Here is an 18,991-nt window from a genome sequence, read left to right on the forward strand (position 1 = left end):
CAAGTACTGCATGCCAGAACTGTTTCAGTAGAAGATTCATTATCCATGAAACACATGACTTAGAAGATTCGTAACAAGGAACATTAAGAGAGGTGCTGGTTAGTCCTCAAAAACTACATTTACATTTTGCATCTAATGCAAAGACTTGCTTTGTGTGTGTTGTAGGATAAAATAATCCAAGGTTATTCTTCAAAATTTAAAGAATTAATTTAAAGTACAAATTAATCTAAGAACAGAGTTAAGGTCTGAGAAAGCACAATACTGAACAATTTCTATAGATAGAAAACGATTCCTGGTATGAAGATCCTGCCTGGTGTGTTAAGGGAAAATTTCCCAGCTGCAATCACACCCCTGTGTTTACAGGGAGAGTCCAACTAGCTGGGTGACATGGCTTTTTATCCTGGATTTCCAAGTTCCTCCCCTACAGTTATCTCTGCTTTTTGTTTCACAACATAAATAAATATTTGGCAGTTCCCCTGTCAGAACAGTGATTGTGTGGCAGGCTCCAAGGTCCCATTACCACTGGTGAAATGTTTTATTTGCTGTCCTTTAAGGCTTCACCCAGAAGAAAGGGTTTCCCTGTCTCCAGGCAAGGAGGAGGTAGGAATCTGTAGCTGGAGAGGGGGGACTACAGGAGGGATGATGAGCCATTGATGAAAGATTGAGCTTGGCTTTATCTTTCTCTCAGCCTCACTCCACAGGGGCTGAGAAAGGAAGACTCCATTATGCCCAAACTAACCAAGAGAAATCACAGTGATTATCTTTGGCATGAAGGCATTGACTGAACCAGGAATGAGGGATAAACACAGCTCCCAGTCAGTAAGAGAGGCCAGAGACTGGAGTGGCAACTGGAAAGGCTGGCCCACGCTGGAGGAAGGCAGAGCTCCTTCCCACAGTGAAGAGGGGAGACTTCCACACCCACAGACATCCCTCTGGGGTTTGTGGAGTGCCCCTGTTCAGTGTGAGCCCTCCCACGCTGCAGAGCTGAGCTGCAGGGAGCAGGACACTGCCCCAGGACACTGCCACCCTCACCCCTCCCTGCAGGGACACACCTTCTCAGTGGGCACTGGCACAGAACACTTTGGGACACCTCCGTGGCACTTCCCACCCTCAGACCTGTAACAGTGACACTGCCCAGGAGGCACAAATGTCAACAGCTCTCACAGCCTGGCTGGCAACACATTTAGGAAAGAGATTAATGGCTCTGTGGTACAGCCTTTTATAAATTAAGAATGATCTGCCGCAACGTCCCTGCAAAGGGCTTAGACCAGGATCCTGCTCAAAACAGGCAAATCTGTTAATGTTTCTCACAAAGTTTATTAAAATCAAAATTAAAGGATGCAGTTTTTCATTACTTGAATAAAACAGGCGTTTAGCAACACAAACTCACATTTACAAAGGGATCCATATTGAAAACATTCTGTGAAAAATAAGTTTTGAAGCATCTATTTTTGATCAACAGCTCAGGCACAGAAAAACTCAATCTGCCAGAGAGTCTGACACCTGCAAAGAGTGACAGCATCAAATGCTGGAGAGGACTAAAAAAGGTACTCCCAAATCACACTGTCTAGCACCCTTGGGAGAGGGGGAGAGAGAAGACAATCTCCTAATACCTCTGCAGGCACTGATCACTTCAGTCAGCGTTGCTTTCTACCTCTTCTAGACTGTCAGCCTAGTAAAACTGAGGGCTTTTTAAATAAATCCTCACACATATTCATTTTCAAATAAGTTTCCTAAACTCTCTCCTTTTCTTGCCATCAATTTTGACAAAGAAAGAAATTAATATTTGAATATCCTAGCAGTAAGCTGTATTATTTGCTTACGATGTGGAAACAATGTGCTAAATTCATTTCATAGGCTCCTCTTTTTAGGTTCCCTTTCAGCTGTGGCTAGAGAACCTCAGTCCACACAGACTTCAGACTTGCAAACTGGCTGATATCGGGGAAGTAACTTGGTTATATGTGTGTGTTTCAAGTATTGCACGCGTTCGGCTGCTACAAGGGACAAGGCCATCAGCAACTTGTCTCCAGCACCAAGTACCTGACTCATCGTTCCCTGCCTTTACCCTTTGGAGAAATTGAGCAACAGAGCTGTAAACCTAAGATTAATATTTGAAAGACTGAGGGAATGTTGGAGCCAAGCAGCGAGTTCCACACGCAGCTGCAGCTATGGAAAACCTTCCTGCAGAGGGCCTGCTCTCACACCACTGCCCGGGCTCGGGACACAACTGCCCTCAGAGCACCCTCTGAGCTGCTGCCAGCCCAGCAGGGACCGTGAGGGGGTCTGGCTGAGGAGTCACAACTGCTGTTTGCAGGGTTTGCACAGCGGGGGCTGAGGAGCCTTTGCTGCCCGAGGACAGGGATGTCTCATGTCACCACCAGCCCAGACCCAGCTCGGCCCTGGGAAGCAGCATTTGCTGTGGCACGGGAGCATCCCTTCCCTGGTGCTGTGCAAACAGTCAAGCAGGGGCTTGCTCTGGCAGTGACATCCTCCATTCCATCTTATGGCTGACCCAGAACAAGGATTTAGTCCTGTATTAACAACTACTTTTGCTCTCAAGAAGTCACAGGCTCAGGAGGACGAGAACAGGACAGACTCTTCACAGACGGTGTTTGGAAACCTTAGTTTTCTAAGTCACTCCTGCTGCCAAAATTACAATAAAGGAGCCCTTTTACCTGCCAGCAACCAACAGCTTGTTGCAAACACAGTGAACTAATAAAAGGCATCCCCAGGTTCTAAGGGCATCAGTCAGCAGTGGAACACATCAGTCACTGCAATCTGTCCAGCATGTTATTCTGCTCCTAACAAAGCAAGATATCATTTATCACTGGCCCTTATCAGTAGTTCCTGCTCAGAGATATACAGGTATGATGAACCAGGTGACACTTCACATTTAACACAGAGCTGAAACAAGAGCTCTGCAGAGCTCCTCACACGTGAAAGTGAAAATACACTGCCAAAGACAGTGTGACATTGTACCTGCAGCCAGGGGAGGAGGAGGGCTGCTCTGACCACACAGCCTGAGGCCTCTCAGGGTGATTCAACAGCAATGGCCAGCCTCTACCAGTTGCTTCAACAACCCCTCCATTCAAAGTGCCAAATATCCATCAGCTTGAAGAGGAGAGCGATGTTCATCATCTCAAAAGATTCCCAAATCCAATTCGGAAACCAAATTAAAATTAAGCTACTCAGTCTCCAGTCTCTCCCTTTGGCAGTTTGACTGTTCCAGCACATACCAGGGCCTCCTAGGTTAAAAATCCACAGCAATTACACCCTGCACACACACACACTGAATTCCTACATTGCTCACTGTGGTCAGGTTTGCACTGTCAGTGCACACTCAGTGCTAGTCAGTACTCAAAAGTAAGCAAGTACAGAAAAGTTAATAGTTAAGGCCTTCCTGAGAGGGAAGGGAATGGAAAACAAACAATCAAATGAACCCCATTCCCCTTAAAAGAAGTTTTTCTCACCAACTCTAAAGGTGAAACAGCTGAGAGTGAAAAAAAAAGATTTGGCAGGCAAACAGCTTCAACTGAAGTGTTTTAATGGAACTAAATTACTGGCCCTTGAAAAAGGGTAATTGCACATACACAGTTATTTATCAAAACCAACTGCCAGACACTGGGAAAGAAGCACACGTGTCTATAGCCCTAATTTAGCTATTTACATATTAAAAAGGAAAACACTGGAGGGCTGGACAGCAGCTCTCCTCACCCAGAGCTCTGCATGTTACTTAGGGCTGGGGGAGCCCTGTGTGTCCAGCCCACACACCCAGCAGAGTGTTTCAGCAGGTGCTTATGGTGAAGCATGATTACAGGTGGTAATTACAGCTGTAATTAACACCTGCAGATTAGCCTTTATGGATGAAAAGCTATACAGAGGCATTAACCAGTCCAGCTGAAATCCCGACAGGTAAATCTTTTCAGGAACACAAGCACAGCGTTTTGCAGGCAGATATGGATGTGTTGTGTCACAGTGCTGAGCAGGGCTGGCCAGAACCAGACAAAATCAAGTGCTGTCTCTGTGACAACAGCACGGGATGTTCCTGTTCCCCAGCTGGCTCAGGGAACGGGCAGGTGAACTCAGTCTACAGCACAGACACAGACACCTATCTAAGAAAGACAACGTGAACATACCTTTTGTTGTCCTAGTTGCAAAAAAAAGAAACAGGAGACACAGTTAGCACACTTCAACTAAAAAACCCTAAAATATCCAAAGTGCAGTTTTGGTCAGGGGTTGTGTTTGTGTTGTGTACTGTGACTGATTTAGGCTAGCATGCAGAGCCATAGTTTGAAGATACATGGCAAATATCCCCCGTGGCAGCTTTTAGAATCATCTGGTGTCAGCAGGGCATCCTTACCTTCCCAGCTCTTCCCCAATGTCATAAACGTCCTCCACCTTCTGCTGCTTGAAGAAAGCCATGCCTGGTCTTTCATTGATGCTCAAAGGTGATGCAGCTGGAATATGAATAAAGAGTGACATTCATTAGGGTCTTCCAAGAGGCCAAGTGTCAGTAACACACACTTTGGTATAGTCACTTTGGATCCACTGCAGCTCATTCATGGCCAAAGTCACCACTGAGCAATCAAAATAATTAATTTAGCAGTCTCAGCCAAACAGTGAGGGTTCAAACCTGGAAAGAGGTGAGCACCCTTAAGTGAAGGTGATTCCTGGCCCTCACTGATGTACCTGAGCACAAACTGAACCAGAAGAACAGAACACACCCTGAAACACAAATGTGATGAAAGCAAAGCAATTAATTAATAATTTGACAAACTTATGGACAATAAAGCCTCTACACTACACTAAAGAGAGCCAGCATGAGAATCAGCATTACAGGCTCCTTCAATAAAGTGTCAGCAGGCAGATCCCCAGCCAGGGAGAGCAGCAGGCAGAGCTTCCTTTTGCTCAGGTCAGGCAGGGCTCCTGGGGCACACAGGCAGGACAGCAAACAGACACCTGAGCTGCTGCTGTGAAAAGGCTTTGTGATCCCATCTACAGAGCTTTCAGCACATCTTTCCCCACACACTGGATGTTTCAGATGAGGAGAACACAAGCAGCACTCGTTACTCTGCGTGGTCTGTGCAATTGTTTCCTGACCACAATCTTTTAAGCTGATAAGCTCGGTGAGGTCTGGAAAGACAAGCCTCTCGTTGGTGCATTTGAGCATCTGTGAGTGCATTATGCTGGGCTGCTTTGGGACGGGAAGATGATCAGAAATCACATTATTGCTTGGGACACACCTCCCCAGCAACACAAGTTATGGGGATAGAATAGATTTGAACAGAATAACCGGTGGGGTTAGGACATGTTTGGTGTTCCCTGTGTAGATGAACACTGGCATCATCCCCAACAGCCCAAACAACGTCCACTATTCAGATCAGAACACATAAAATAGCTGAGGCCTCCAAGCATCACAATAAAATCTAACTACACTGAGCCATGCAGTTATTCTCACACATCTCTAGGCTTCAGCACCATATCTGTACTTGTCCATGTAATGTGCTTTTCTGTATGAATCCCAGATGCTTCTTGCTTCAGATGCACTGGGGACTTCCAGGTTCTATATTTAAAAACATGCAGGACACAGGTCCTGCATGTTTTTAAATAGCAGTGGTTGGCATCTCACTGGGGCAAACTGTGAAGCATATTTCACTACAAAATAAAGCTCTATTTTGATCCTTTAGAAATAAGCTCAACTCAGTGTTGCAAGAAGATTCAGCTGTTTTGACAGATCAGCAGACTTATTATAGAACAGGACTAAGCACCAAAGAGCAATTGCAGTATTCCTGTCAACTTGAAATGCACATAATTTGAAGGTTTTTCTCTGACAAAAGCATATATCATAAGCAGCAAATACTTTGTAAAAATTCAACAGCTCACCAAAATACACCCACTTTTTGTCATGCACTCACCTCAGCAAAAGGACCGGCAGCTTCGTGTGCCCCCACCCTTTCTATAAACCATTCACTTCTAACACAGGGGTGGAATGTTGAGTATCAATTCAATTCTTTTCCAAATACGCTCCTTCTATTGCTTCAAAGGAACAGAAATAGTCTCTTAGTGCTTCTACATATATTTTTTGGTTGATGTTAGCAAAACCTAGGAGGAAAGTTATTCGACTGCTTTATTTCAAGCAGAAGGGCTACTACATCAATGCTTACATTGATAGGAGTTGGGAATTACTTTCACTCTTTCAAAAAAGCAGTAGCAATAAGTAAAGGGGTATCAACAAAATCAGATGTCCCCTTATTAGGCGGTGAGCACTAATTACACAGCACACAGGCAGAGAAGTGGTACCTGTTTCCATCAGAGAGAAACCACCCTGGTTGTGACACTGAAGCCCAGAATAACCATCACACCATTAAAATACACTGCAGAAACCAACACTTGTCAGTGGTGAGAATGATGTGTTACAACGTGGGTTATTTCTTTCCACTTTCCACCCCAATACTTTCTCAGCCATTTTCTGCCTTTGTCTGTATTTTCAGTTTGTCAAGGCAAAGCCGGGTGAGCTGTTCTGTTACTCTGCTCAATTATTTCCTTCCCAAAGCCACATTCATGCCTGGGACAAAAAGGTCTATTTTTCTTCTCAATGAAAATAAACTGCACTTTGTATGCAAATTACTGTATTCTTCAAGCAATCTTTCATAATTTCACAGAAAGCTCATTGACCAATATTGCTCAGGGCTTGAAACCAGACTCAATAAATGTTTTAGCAGCATTTACAAGAACGAGGACACTTCTGAGCTATTGGCTCCTTATTAAGTTTGATGCTGCTTAAAATTGTCCAGAGCAGAATTTTCTGAGGTGTTGGTGAAAAACCAGTTCAGCCCTCACAGACTTCAAAAAAGCAAACAAAGGATGATACCAAGCCTTGCTGAAAACCCCAAACCTTTTGCTCACCTTGAACTGCAAAATTAAGTTCTGAGCACATGCAAAAGTCCAGTGCAGGAAAATGCCCAGGTATGAAGAGACACTGCTGAGACTTGCCCAGAGATGGTAAATCCCTCAAGTTGACTACTCCCCTCATCAGAATCCCAGGTACATGGTTATAAACAACATTAATGCAAACACACCTAAAAAATAATTGTTTTCAGAGAGAGTTCATTGCCATTCAGAAGAGCAAGTTAGAAACATTGCTTGGAGAGTGGGGAACCCACCCAAAATGCCTCTGGGAACACAGTCACTTTTATGTTTGATTGACAAGTTCACTCCTCTCCCAGCACCCTCCAAAGAACAAAGCAAATTCTGCAGGTGCATAGAACTCGTGCAATATTATCTCAAAGATAACCAAACAATTCTAATCCCTTTCACTGATCTTTTAACTTGCACCCTTTTCAGCCTAGAGCCTTGTTTTTGAAGGCTGAAGGCAAAACTGCTGCAAAGTGTTCAGACCCCCCAGGGGCACCTCTGGTGTGTTGGTGTTTGCCACGTCCATCACTCCCGTTATCCAGTCCTGCCTTCCACAGACATCTCTCCCTGGCTTTCACCCAACAGCCACAGTTAGCAGATGCCCAAAATAGATCACACACTTGATGACCCAAAACAATTGCCATTAGCAAATACACAGCACAAGGGGGATAGGCCAGCAACAGACAACCTTCACACACTTAAAATTCACCCGAAATAAAAAATCCCACTCACCAGCAGGAACATAACGCTCCATAAATATTATACACTGAACTTAGGAAATTAAGGTGATTTCACTTCCAAAGATTTTTTTAGACTACAAGTTTTGTTGGACTCCATTTGCAAGTACAGAGCACAAGAACATCAAAGGAGGAATGAGAGCCTTCATTATTTTTTTTTCTCTAGTCAGGTGGTGATTTTACTTATGGTGATAAGTGAAAGTAGAAATGAATTAGAGATGGTCAATTCATCTTTGACTCACTCAGACAAAAAAGTTGTACATTCAGGAAACAGAACAAGCCACTTTTTTTCCTGAGCATTTCCATACCAAGGCCAGCCTCTACTCAGCATCTGTATTGCTGTGTTTCCATAATGACACTCCATAGTATAGTAAATGCTTAATATAAGCATGAAATACCTCACCTTTTGCTGCTGTATCCAACTCTTGTTTACACAAACCAAATACCCCAAGGCAGCAAAGCATTGCTTACCCTGGGCAAATGATTTTCCTACAGACATGTAACAAAGCTCTAGCAAAGCCAGAAATAGAATACAGGCCTCTGAGATGGCAGTTTCAGGCACTAGAAACATCTCCTGCCTAATCTCTTCACATTCCTAAACTCTGCTGTACCATGAAATGGGAGCTTTTTTACCCTAAGAAATCAGTTTCCCATTGTGATCTAAGACACAAATTTAAACACGTACTTTCTATCAGTATCTGGGTACAGACATTCTTCTTCCAGCACAGAAGTGCCTTTCTAGAGCAGCTTGTGCTGTGTGAAAAGACAAATTAATGTACTGAAAGCCAATCTTCTGTAGAGGGTGACGGAATCTGCCTAAGGAGGAGCAGAAGAAAGTAGGTTCTATTTCTCCCCTTTAATAAAGGTTTCTCTGCACAGGGAAGTTATTAGCTGGTCATTACCAAATAATGTGACAGTGACTGGTCTATACACGTCAAACCATGATAAGTGTCCACCCACCACTGAATGAGAGCAGAATACAGAAAACAGAGGTGAGACCAAAACTGTTGGACCATTTGCCTTGCCAGCAGCTTTAGATTTTTTTTCCTTTAGGGTGTCTTCTACTCTAAGGAAACCAGTTTCATGTGACCGAGGTAACAGCTGACTCATCTTACTTTCTCAAGTACACCTGACATGAGCTGAATGACTAAACCCTCTGCCAACCTCAGAACCATGTGGCATGTTTTTATATGACAAAACAACAGACCAAAGTATCAACTTCCCTTATGAACTGTTTTATAATTCTGAAAAAACTACCAAAAGAGTTTAGAATCAAAACTGGACTGTTTTAAATTAATCATTTGGGTAGGAAAAAATAAAAAATTAAAAAAAAAAATCAAACCCACCAAACAAATGAAAGTTATATTGTCTTCTAGTTTTGGTGCCCTAGGCTAAAAGAAAACAGATTTTTATAAAAATTAAAGTGTTTTCCTCTTGCACCCTTCTTTCACTTTCACTCCTTCTTTCACATTTCCTTCTGTTTTCTTTTAGCCAACAGGAAAAAAACCCCAAACCCAAACTACCCAAGTAGTTTTCACCCTTTGCTTTCAAATAAATCTAGCACAGTTAAAAATTATATTAATTTCATCAAAACTCTTACTTTCACCAAAATATTTTCCTCTCAGAAAACAACAGCAGCCTAAACATTTCTGTCAGAGAACTGAGGCAGTTATTACTGCCTACGTGTCTAGAGCGGACACAAAACACACCCACCATCTGAGCGTTCAGTCCCATTATGGAACCACAGCTCCTGCCAGTGACTCTCAAGGGATCCCAAATTTACCCTGCAGTAATTACATGTGTGGTGAATGACCCGGGGCTGTATTTCCAAGCTTCAGGCACACGTACCAAAGGCGCTGGCTCTGCAGCTAATTCCAGCTCCCAGCGCAGAGCCGGCGGCCAGGGCTGGCGCTGTAAGCGATCCCAGATCCTCGCGTGCCTGAGCGATGATCCCGGTGCGAGCTCCGGGACACGGGAGCAGGGGAAGCCCGCAATGCCAGGCACGCTGGCACCGCGGGGCACTGCCCGCTCCCGTCCCCGAGGCGCCTGCAAGGATTACCGCCGCAGATAAGGCGCATCACTGCCCCAAAGGCGCCTCTGCCATCGCACGTTTTTCGCAAATAAAAAGGCACGGGAAGGTCTGAAACCTACAGATGTTTCAGAGCAAACACCTCTCCAAAGGGGCAGAGTTGCGCTTTTCCCCACACAGCAAGCAGGTGAGCGCTCCGATCGCAGTCCTCAGCGGGGGAGCAGCCAAAGCAGGAGCAATTGCCGCACGTTTCCACCCTCTAATCCACATCTTCCTTTTTGACTGTCCTCTAAAAGGATGCAGGCCAGGCCAAACCAGTCCCCCTGCGCTGCTGCTCCAGGACCCCCAGAGGAGCAGGTGTACAGAAACGCACCGCATCCCGAGGGACGCTGTGCGAGGGAAAAGGCAGGAAGGAACTCGGGGATAAGCACGATGGGGTCGCACGGCCCTGCCCGAACGGTGCCAGCGAGCTGAGGTGCGAACCCCCGACCGACTGTCCCCCACGGCTTCGGGCAGAAACGCGGCCGGGCCGAGCGGTGCCAACAGGTAACGGGGTGTGTGTGGAATGGCTGGGCTGCCCAGCCCTGGGGGAGCTGCCCAGGACGAACGACAGCTGCTCACCGAGGGGGTGCTGCGGGAGCTGCCCTTCCCCGGGTGGCTGCGGGAGGAGCCGGCACACGCCGTGCGAGCGCCCGCACCGCCGGCAGCCCGGCCCGCGGCACGGACCCACCGGGGCTCCCCCGAGCCCGCCCGGCCGGACACCTCGGCTCTCCCCGAGCCGCGGCACACGGACCGGGAGCAGCGTGAGGGGGGCTCGGTGCAAGGACCGCACGGCGAGAACATGGAGAGGGGGCTGAGGGGGGAAGCGCCCACTTACCGCGTCCGCCGGGCGGGGAGGGTCGGGGCCGGCAGGAGCCTGAGGGAGCCGTGCCGGAGGAAGGAGGCTGAGGGGGCCGTGCCCAGAGCAGGGAGGCCGTGCCCGCCGCCCGCCTCGTGCCGAGAGCGAGGGAGGGCAGGAGGGAGGGCAGGAGGAGGGCAGAGGGAGGGCCCGGCCCCGCGCTCCGCCCAGGGCAGCCCCGCGGGGGCGGCGGGCCCGGGGTATCCTCAGGGACACGGCGGGGAGGGTGTCCCGGTCCGTGTCTCCTGGGGCCCGGGATATCCTCAGGGACACGGCGGGGAGGGTGTCCCGGTCCGTGGCTCCTGGGGCCCGGGGTATCCTCAGGGACACGGCGGGGAGGGTGTCCCGGTCCGTGGCTCCTGGGGCCCGGGGTATCCTCAGGGACACGGCGGGGAGGGTGTCCCGGTCCGTGGCTCCTGGCGCGGCCGCAGCAGTGCCGTGGGGCTGTGAGAGCCCCGCATTCCCACGGGTGGGAGGTGGATAGACCACACTGGAACGGTCCGAAGGGGAACAGTGCAGAGGTAGAACCTGATTTCTTTGCTTTGGTAGATACACGAAAACAGTACCAAGGCATAAGCCTTGTTCTGTATTCTAATACGAGCCTAGATTGGTTATTGTGTGGCCTGAAACTCACCCAGTGAAATTGCCCACTGCTTGTTCAAGAAAGTGCTGTGATATAAAGAATGGTGATATAAAACAATATGAAGAATGTGCTATAAAGACATGTTCCCAGTCCTCACTGTGCACCTCAAGCTGCATTAACGTGCACAACCCCAACAAACCTCTGCCACTCTGCTTTCCAAGCTGCCCCACCCCAAGTGTTGGCTACCAGCAATGACATCCTTCATAGGCTCACTCTCCTATCATAGAGACATCCCCAAAACCTGTAAAACTAGATTTTCTCCCTCTTTATTTGGCAGACAGTAATTGCAATAAATACTGTTTGGCCTCCTTACATTTATTCTGGGCAAGTTAATATCCATCATTTGTTAATGAGGAATGATGTGGGATTGTTCACACCTTCAAAATCAAATACAAGTGCCAGGTTGCCCTCACTTCCAGTTCTCCCTGTGGTTAATGTAACACAAAGCTATGGTAACTTACCATACATAATTAGGAAGGCTGTTTCCATTTGCAGGAAGATGCAAAGATAGATGAATTAAAAAATAATTTTGTTCTAGGCAAGTGCTTAAAGACAGTGCTTTTTATTATCACAGTTGAAAAGAAACTTGGGTTCAGACTTGTTTGAAGTCAAGAGGACAAACTATGCCCTGCTTGCCTGCCCTGGGAGTGGTCACAGCCCACGGGTTCCACCCAGCTCTCCCAATTCCAAAAGGAAAGTGGCTGCAGCTGATACTACACAGGGTTGAGAACAGGAAAGGGAAGCAATAGTAAAGGTTTTAAAGGGCAGTGGAAGTATTCAGAATTCTCTGAAAGGGAAATAAAGACACTGCATTCCTCGCCTTTAGCTCTACAATGTGATATGATCATGTGGAAGTCATAGCAGTCGTCCTATAAAAATTCCCAGAGCAAAGGGCACAGCAGGAAGGCCACCTCCTTTGTTTGCTCCCAGCTGCAAGGAAGGGAACAAAACAGCACAACTGCTTTTCAAACTGGGACAAGCTCTCCCTAGACCCCGAATAACCCCAATTTGAATTTCCTGTTTGCTGGCCAGCCCCGCAAGGTTTCCAAGAGCAAGGGTAGACTGAATCCCATCCCTGGTGCCATGTCCATAGGGCTTGCAAGCCCAAGCACAGGTTCTGCCTCAGGAAGATGCAGCTCCTGAATTATTCTGTAGTTGTTCACCGTTACAACACTAACTCAGACTTCCCTGTAACATCTTTGGCAACGAAGGCGAAAGCCTTGATGTGCATACAGGACAAGCACAGAAAGGAAAACTCAAAGCTGAGTAGTGTTTCCAGTAGGCAGCACCAGCAAACGCTGCAGCCATGCATTTACCAGCCCCCTTTAGGAAGTGAAGGGGAAGGAAGGCCGTACCTTATGTTCCCAAGGGGGAGTCCCAGGATCAAACACCAGAAAAACAACACCTGCATTTCTTAAAACAGGTAAATAGCTTATTTTACAGTTTAATCACCAATCACAGTTCCTGAAGACATCACTGAGTCTGTTCCTTAGCACAAACCTGAAGTCTTAGGGGCAGCTCACTGCAAAAATGGGACTGGTTTGTACACACCAAAGATCCACTGCATTTGAGGGACGCAGGCAGGATGGGCAGGAGAATGTTAATTAAGGCCAAAGTCCTCTTCATTTAACAGGTATATTCTAGTATCAGATGTTTTAATTACTTTACTTCTTTTTACAACACCCCAGACTAATTTAGGGTCAAGCATAGTTAGTTTTCTTATTAAGTAACTGTTTGGTTTTTAAAATCACATCTCGTGTACAGTCCTGAGCTTTGCTTTCTACTCTCACCCTCTGAAAAGCTGGCACCACAGATGGGCATCATTGAGCTGAAGGCAAGTGTGGCTCCCACAGCACAGAACACCACTCTAACTTCCTTATGACTGAACCTTTTACCTTCTTTTGCAGGGAGGGAGTTTCCAAGCCAGAGCACACCCTTCCTTTGTATTATCTGAGGGAAGGTACTTGTGTGGGAATTCCTAAAGCTTCAGCACTACATGGGTTCTGCTTTCAGCTGAGGTCAAGGGGCTGCAGATAAGGAAGCTATGTTTAGCACTCCTGAAAATCCCACAGAATGAACACCTGACATGCTGTAATTCCAGCAGGTTCAGTGCATGCTCTGCTCCTCTGAGGCACCCAGAACACAGTGAGGCTCTGCAGTGTTGGGGCTCAGTTCAGAGTAGGCCAACTGTGTTTATCCTCTCTCTAAGTTATGCATTGCTTAGGAACCAGCCTAAGCCCCACTCACATCCTTACTGCAATTCCACTGAGAACAGATGTCTCAAGCTTAGTCCCAAGGAGCAAATGGGAGTCTCAGCTGTTCTGTGCAGGCCCCAGCAGCTGCAAGGGCAACACAACCTGCTCAAGCTAAATGTGCCGAGTGTCCAAGTGAGGACATTGCTCTCTGTGCACTCTTCCCAGAATTTTCTGTTTACTTCTGACTTCAATTTGCAGTATACAGGACAGGAGGTCCTTAGGCCATAGGCACGTTCTGCCTCAACTGCTGATCTCTATCCTGTTTTGCAACCCCTTTGAACCGATTTCCAGCTGTGCCATATCTCCTGCTATAACAGCTTGCCATTCTGTAGCAGAGCCAGAGGACAAGAACAGTGCATTATTCACCTCTACTTATTAAAGATCTGCTTGGACACCCAAGTTAAGTCAACTCCTGTTTTTTCCTCCCTCACAAACCTTTAGCTGGTAAAGTTTTCTACCAGAAGTAGCTGAGGTACTTGATAGCCTCTTTAAGGGAATCAAGCAACTCCACAATGCAAAAGTTATATCTGAAAGACAGACACTGGGACAGGATTTCCAAATTAATTCAGTACTTGGTTAAATTTTCAAAGCAGCTGAAATTCTGCATTGGACTACAAAGCCTTTAGCAGAACATCAGTACCGAGCCTCCAAGGGAGGCTTCTGGTGTCAGGAGAGATCATACAAATCCCTGTTTCCTAGAAAGTGTGTTCCCTGCAAACACTCATGATTATTTCATCTTCCCTTCCCTCCTCTCCCAAAACACCAAGGACACCAATCCCAAGTTGACCCAGTCAGCATCACCTGCATGCAACATGTTTATAGTTCACATCTTCAAGCTTCAAAGCCCAACTGGATTCTCTCAAATCACAGTATCAGACAAAAATACAAGCTCTGCTACTGGTTTGTTCTGATTGCACCTGCAGACATTTTAACCTGTTATGGAAGAAAAAAAAAAAAAGAACAAAAGCAAGCTATAAAGTAATAAACAATTTATTTTTTTTCTTTACATTGATCTTTATGAAGATAATATCACTTCTGTTTTGTGATTCATATTTCTTGTACCGCATATTGCTGATTTCTGACTTGGCACTTAAGGGAACAGTCACAAACTGCTACACAATTTCATTAAGTTAATCCATTTTCCATTTCTCAGTTAAACATGAGTGAACATACAACTCTGGCAAATTTGACACCATTCAGTCATTCCTGATGTCTCCAGAAAGAAAAAAAAAATATCTTTCCCTTTCTGCTGAAATATCTTACCATGGTTACAAAAACTGTGAGGAAGGGGAGAACCTCTCACAGAAGACACCTAAAGGGCAACAAAAAAATCCTTTTTACTGATTACATAGCTGGTAAAAAGAACACCACCAAACAATGTGATAACACTGGATGATAACACCACCTGTACCCACAGGCAGGTAGAGCTGAAATACTGTGCAGTTCTAGTAACTAGAGGTGTAGTGCCCCAATTTTCAGCCTATTTAACAGAAGGTAATACAACATTTTAAACTGGTAACCAGAAGTTTCACTGGGAAGCTTTTCACACGTGTAAGGAGATGAAAGAATATTCTGCAAGATGCAACTTAGTGGTTTGGTTTACATCACATATTGTGGGAACCATGCATAAGGAACTCTTGGCACATATGTGCATCACCTTGAAGTTAAAAAAAATCATCTTGGCAGTCTTTATTTGCATTAACAGCTCAATCTCCTCCCAGCTGGCTGGCAGGAGTGTTCAACCCTCAGGCACCACTTCACAAGCTCCCACCCAAGCACACACTCTGGGTATCTCTGCACTGCAGCTTCTGCAGACCCTGAGTCACTCCGGATTTTGGCTTGGTTCCATCAGTGTCAGTACTGCCTGAGTATCCTGCATGTCCCTAAGGAGTTACTGCTCTTCAAAGTTACCACTAAAAAACCAAGTCACCTTAAGACATTTGCAACAGCAAGCAGGGCAAGCTGCCCCTGAGGGCGCTTCCTGCTGCCTGCTTCTCATTTCTGCTCCCTGAAGACTTCTAGTGGCCAGAGCTTAGATGCCTCTGCAACTTTTTGACCTTTTAACTCATCACTGAATCAGTAAAGAGGCTTAACAAAATGAAGCCAACAGCTTGTTTGGAACTTGAGCATAACAGCATCGACTCATTTCATATTTGCAAGGTGACAAAAAACCTGGAGACAACATGACTTGCACAAGGTTCCTACATTCGTGGATTGGAGTCACACCCTGGCAGAAGAAACAGTTATTTATTTTTACTGTACAACTGGGTAACAATTTATATAATGAAACACACAACACAGGCACACACAAATTTAACCACCAGCACAACTGGAACAAAAAAGTGGTCTTGTAACAGGTCCTGTTTTCTCAGCTGAGAACTTCCTGAACAGTTGCCCTATGGTTAGTTTTATCTTCACAACCTAAAGACTTCAATGGAATCGGTCTGGAAACATCTCCTGAAGTCATAAGACTAGTTCATAGTGAAGACTCAAACCCAAAGAATAGCAGATTGTAGAAACAGGGTAGGTACATACTTTAAGTTCTTCACCTTAGTATCTCAATAGTGGCCACTGAAAGAAAGATCTTCAGCTTAGGAAAAAAAAACCCCACAACTTTAACACTTGAAAACATTAAAGCAAATAAACAAGAAAAAAGCCAACATGACAGATTGATTTAGAGACCAGCTCTTTCAAAACCAAGACAGCATAACTAGAAAATTAGAAAACCTGGTCCCATTTTTGTATTCAAATACTGATTGTAAGTAGAAAAAGAATACAGTACATGCAATAATATCAAAACCCTGCCTGACAAACTCCAGGACACAACCAAGACTAACTAGGGACTTTAAAAAAAACCCCAAACTACTACTTGCAATAGACAAGGCAGGGGACATTTTAGAAGATAAAGAACATACAAATCAAGATGATCACACCATGGGTCCCTCATTGGCAATGATTTGCTGGCTAAGTAAAAATTTTGTCATATAGGAAGCATATTTTATATCAAAAGTAGTTCTCTAAGTTACAACTTCACCTCTGATTAAATACTTCCCCTCCAGATAAACTAACTTATAATATGCTTACTTGGAGAAGGCTACAACTAAATTCTCTAAAATAAAATAAAAAAAAAAAGTGCCATGAACCAAAAGCAGGATTTCTCTCTGCACACACACTTATGTTTATAAATGATTACATGATTATACCCAATAAAGCACTAGCTACATCTCAGAAAAACAAAACACAAGAAATAAAAGCTGGATGCACTTGACTCTTCCCAATTACTCGTTTTGGTTTTGTGCCAATTAACCACTTCCCCAGAGCTGTGTGATTTGCTGCCTGGTATTTGAATCCTGGATTTACCATGACACAACATTTCAGTTAATCCAACAGCCTGAAGATATAACAGTTTAAGAAAAAACACTGCAAAGTCCAGAGAGTAGCCAGCAAGGACACCCTCCTCGTCCTCAGAACTTCTAGTCATGAAATGAGAAAGAGCAGCCTCCAGTCACAGCAGAAACACTGCAGCTCAACCCCCAGGTGTCTCCTTACAGCTGTCTTGCAGGATGTGCATCCAACACCCACAGTAAAGCTGAGCACAGAAGAGAGTATTGCATTTTTCTGTTGGAAAAGGATCTTCAATTCGTGACCTTTCAGCTCCTCTGATTGACTGACTGATAACAGCTACCATTATTGTACAACAGGTCTGCATTCATGCAAAAAGAACACTGTTTCTTCTTAAAGAGTAAGACTTCACCTTAAGTCCTAAATAGGAAGAAGTATTAAAAGAAAAAAAAAAAAAAAGATGAAACAAACCATAACAAAACAAACCTTCAATAGATACACAAATAATTACCTACTAAAGCATGGTACTCCTGTGACAAGCTCCATTCTTCCACGATATCTGAAGTTTGGTTGTGACCTTTTTTGAAACATTGCAATCAAAAAAATGAATAGAAATAAAATGCTCTAAACAGAATTTGATCTGTAAACCCCTTGGCATTAATGAGAATCTTTATCAACACAGCTGCCCTGAAAAGCATAAATGATGGTTGATATCACTGTTTCAGTACACACTGAACATTCAGTGGTAAATAGGTACTTGTTTCAGCTTTCCTTTAGAGAACAAATATTCAAGTGTTCTGTTTGGAGATCCATTTCACGTCACTTCAGGAAAAGACAAAGGAATGTAAAAGTTCTTCCTGTGCTTCACTCCATACCTTTCTACTTAGTGACCTCAGGAATAGCTAAATTGAGCCAAACCGAGACCAAAAAATATGATGTCCTCTCACATTGAACCTGCACTACAAAAAAAAAGGATTACACCAAAACCACACAGAATGGCAATGAGGGCAGTAAACAGAGCAGGGACTTTTCTCACTCTGGTTTCACAGCCAGACATTGAGGGTGCACTGGGGGAAAAAAACAACTGGCAGTTCAGCTGATTGCCTGAACTGAGACAGGTATTAAGTGCTCTACAAAGGACTCCATGAACATCAATGTAAACAGAAGTGTTTGGCCTCCACACAAAGCGCTACTGCTGAAAGTGCTGGGGTTTGGAAATCTGTCCTGCATATTTCCAAAAGCAACTCGTTTACATTCTGTTTGACAGGGGGAATAAAGTGTTTTGGAGGTTCCCTCCCTTTGGTCTCGCTCCCAGAGGACAGTTTCTGGCGGGCAGTCTCAGCTGTCCTCCTCGTCGTCGCTAATGAGGTCCCTCTTCTCCACGCACGTCTCCCGCTCCCGCAGGAAATCCTCGCGGATGGCCTCGAGCTCCGTCAGCTCCAGGCGCACCTTCTCCAGGTGGTAGGTCCTCCTGTTCCTGATCTGCCGTAAGGGAAAGGGATTCAGGTCTCCAAAGGCAATAGCAGTCAGCTTCCTGGAAGGTTACACAACGTTAGAAGACAATCAGTCGTGGCCGGTGCTTTTTAAAACCGCTTTTGAACTTCATCCCTATCAGTTCTTATTGTATGGCATATCTCAGGTCTCTCACACTCAACAGGTCTCAGATGTTATCAGGATTGCCAGAAATTTCTACAAAGCACTCCATTTTAAGGTTATTTCAAGCAACGAAGTGTTATCAAATGCTCAGGAGTTCACAAAGCAAACTCTAATGCTACAGAGATCACAGCCTTGACAGCACCGATCAGAAGACATGAGCTGGGATAATCAGAGCTTCCCTGGCTCCACTGAACACTTGGTACACCCAGTTACCCCACTGCAGGTTGCATAACTTCCTCCACATAACCCACTGAAGCCCCTTCAACCCCAAACCAGTCAGCTCTCCAGTTAACCAAGACAACCTGACAAGGAGGAGACCAATAAAGCCTGGGATGACACAAATGCAGCCCAGGAGAACACAGAACATGTCCAAGCCAAACTGATACAGCAAGGAAGCTCTGGGCTTTTGCTGCTGGAGCATAGAGATCTCTGAGCTGGTGCCAAGCCAAGCTCCTCAGGGCACAGCAAAGCACCCCAGAGGGTGCAGCACCCTCCCAGAGAGATGCTGCACCACAT

At 45.4% G+C, this 18,991-nt stretch overlaps 2 protein-coding genes across 6 annotated transcripts in view; both read right to left on the minus strand.

Annotated features, from left to right (window-relative positions):
- Positions 1-10,657, minus strand: part of DAPK2 (death associated protein kinase 2) — a 42,233-nt gene extending 31,576 nt beyond the window's left edge. For 2 of the 4 annotated variants that reach the window (XM_039384081.1, XM_027712125.2), the window contains exons 1-2: positions 10,559-10,657; positions 4,361-4,457 (exon numbers count right to left, since the gene is read on the minus strand). In XM_039384081.1, the coding sequence (XP_039240015.1) occupies positions 4,361-4,422 (62 nt within the window). In that variant the 5' untranslated portion in view covers positions 4,423-4,457; positions 10,559-10,657. Of the gene's footprint in view, positions 1-4,360; positions 4,458-5,915; positions 6,037-10,558 lie in introns of all 4 variants that reach the window. The other 2 variants (XM_039384079.1, XM_039384080.1) reach the window with 2 other exon arrangements.
- A 3,792-nt stretch (positions 10,658-14,449) lies between these two features.
- TBC1D2B (TBC1 domain family member 2B) overlaps positions 14,450-18,991 on the minus strand; it is a 32,889-nt gene continuing 28,347 nt past the window's right edge. For both annotated transcript variants that reach the window (XM_039384078.1, XM_027712123.2), the window contains exon 13: positions 14,450-18,353. In XM_039384078.1, coding sequence (XP_039240012.1) covers positions 18,158-18,353 — 196 coding nt within the window. In that variant the 3' untranslated portion in view covers positions 14,450-18,157. The remainder of the gene's footprint in view (positions 18,354-18,991) is intronic.

The sequence above is a fragment of the Pipra filicauda genome, unplaced genomic scaffold (assembly GCF_003945595.2).
Source record: "Pipra filicauda isolate LSUMZ 115617 unplaced genomic scaffold, ASM394559v2 scaffold338_size783178_pilon, whole genome shotgun sequence".
Taxonomy (NCBI): domain Eukaryota; kingdom Metazoa; phylum Chordata; class Aves; order Passeriformes; family Pipridae; genus Pipra; species Pipra filicauda.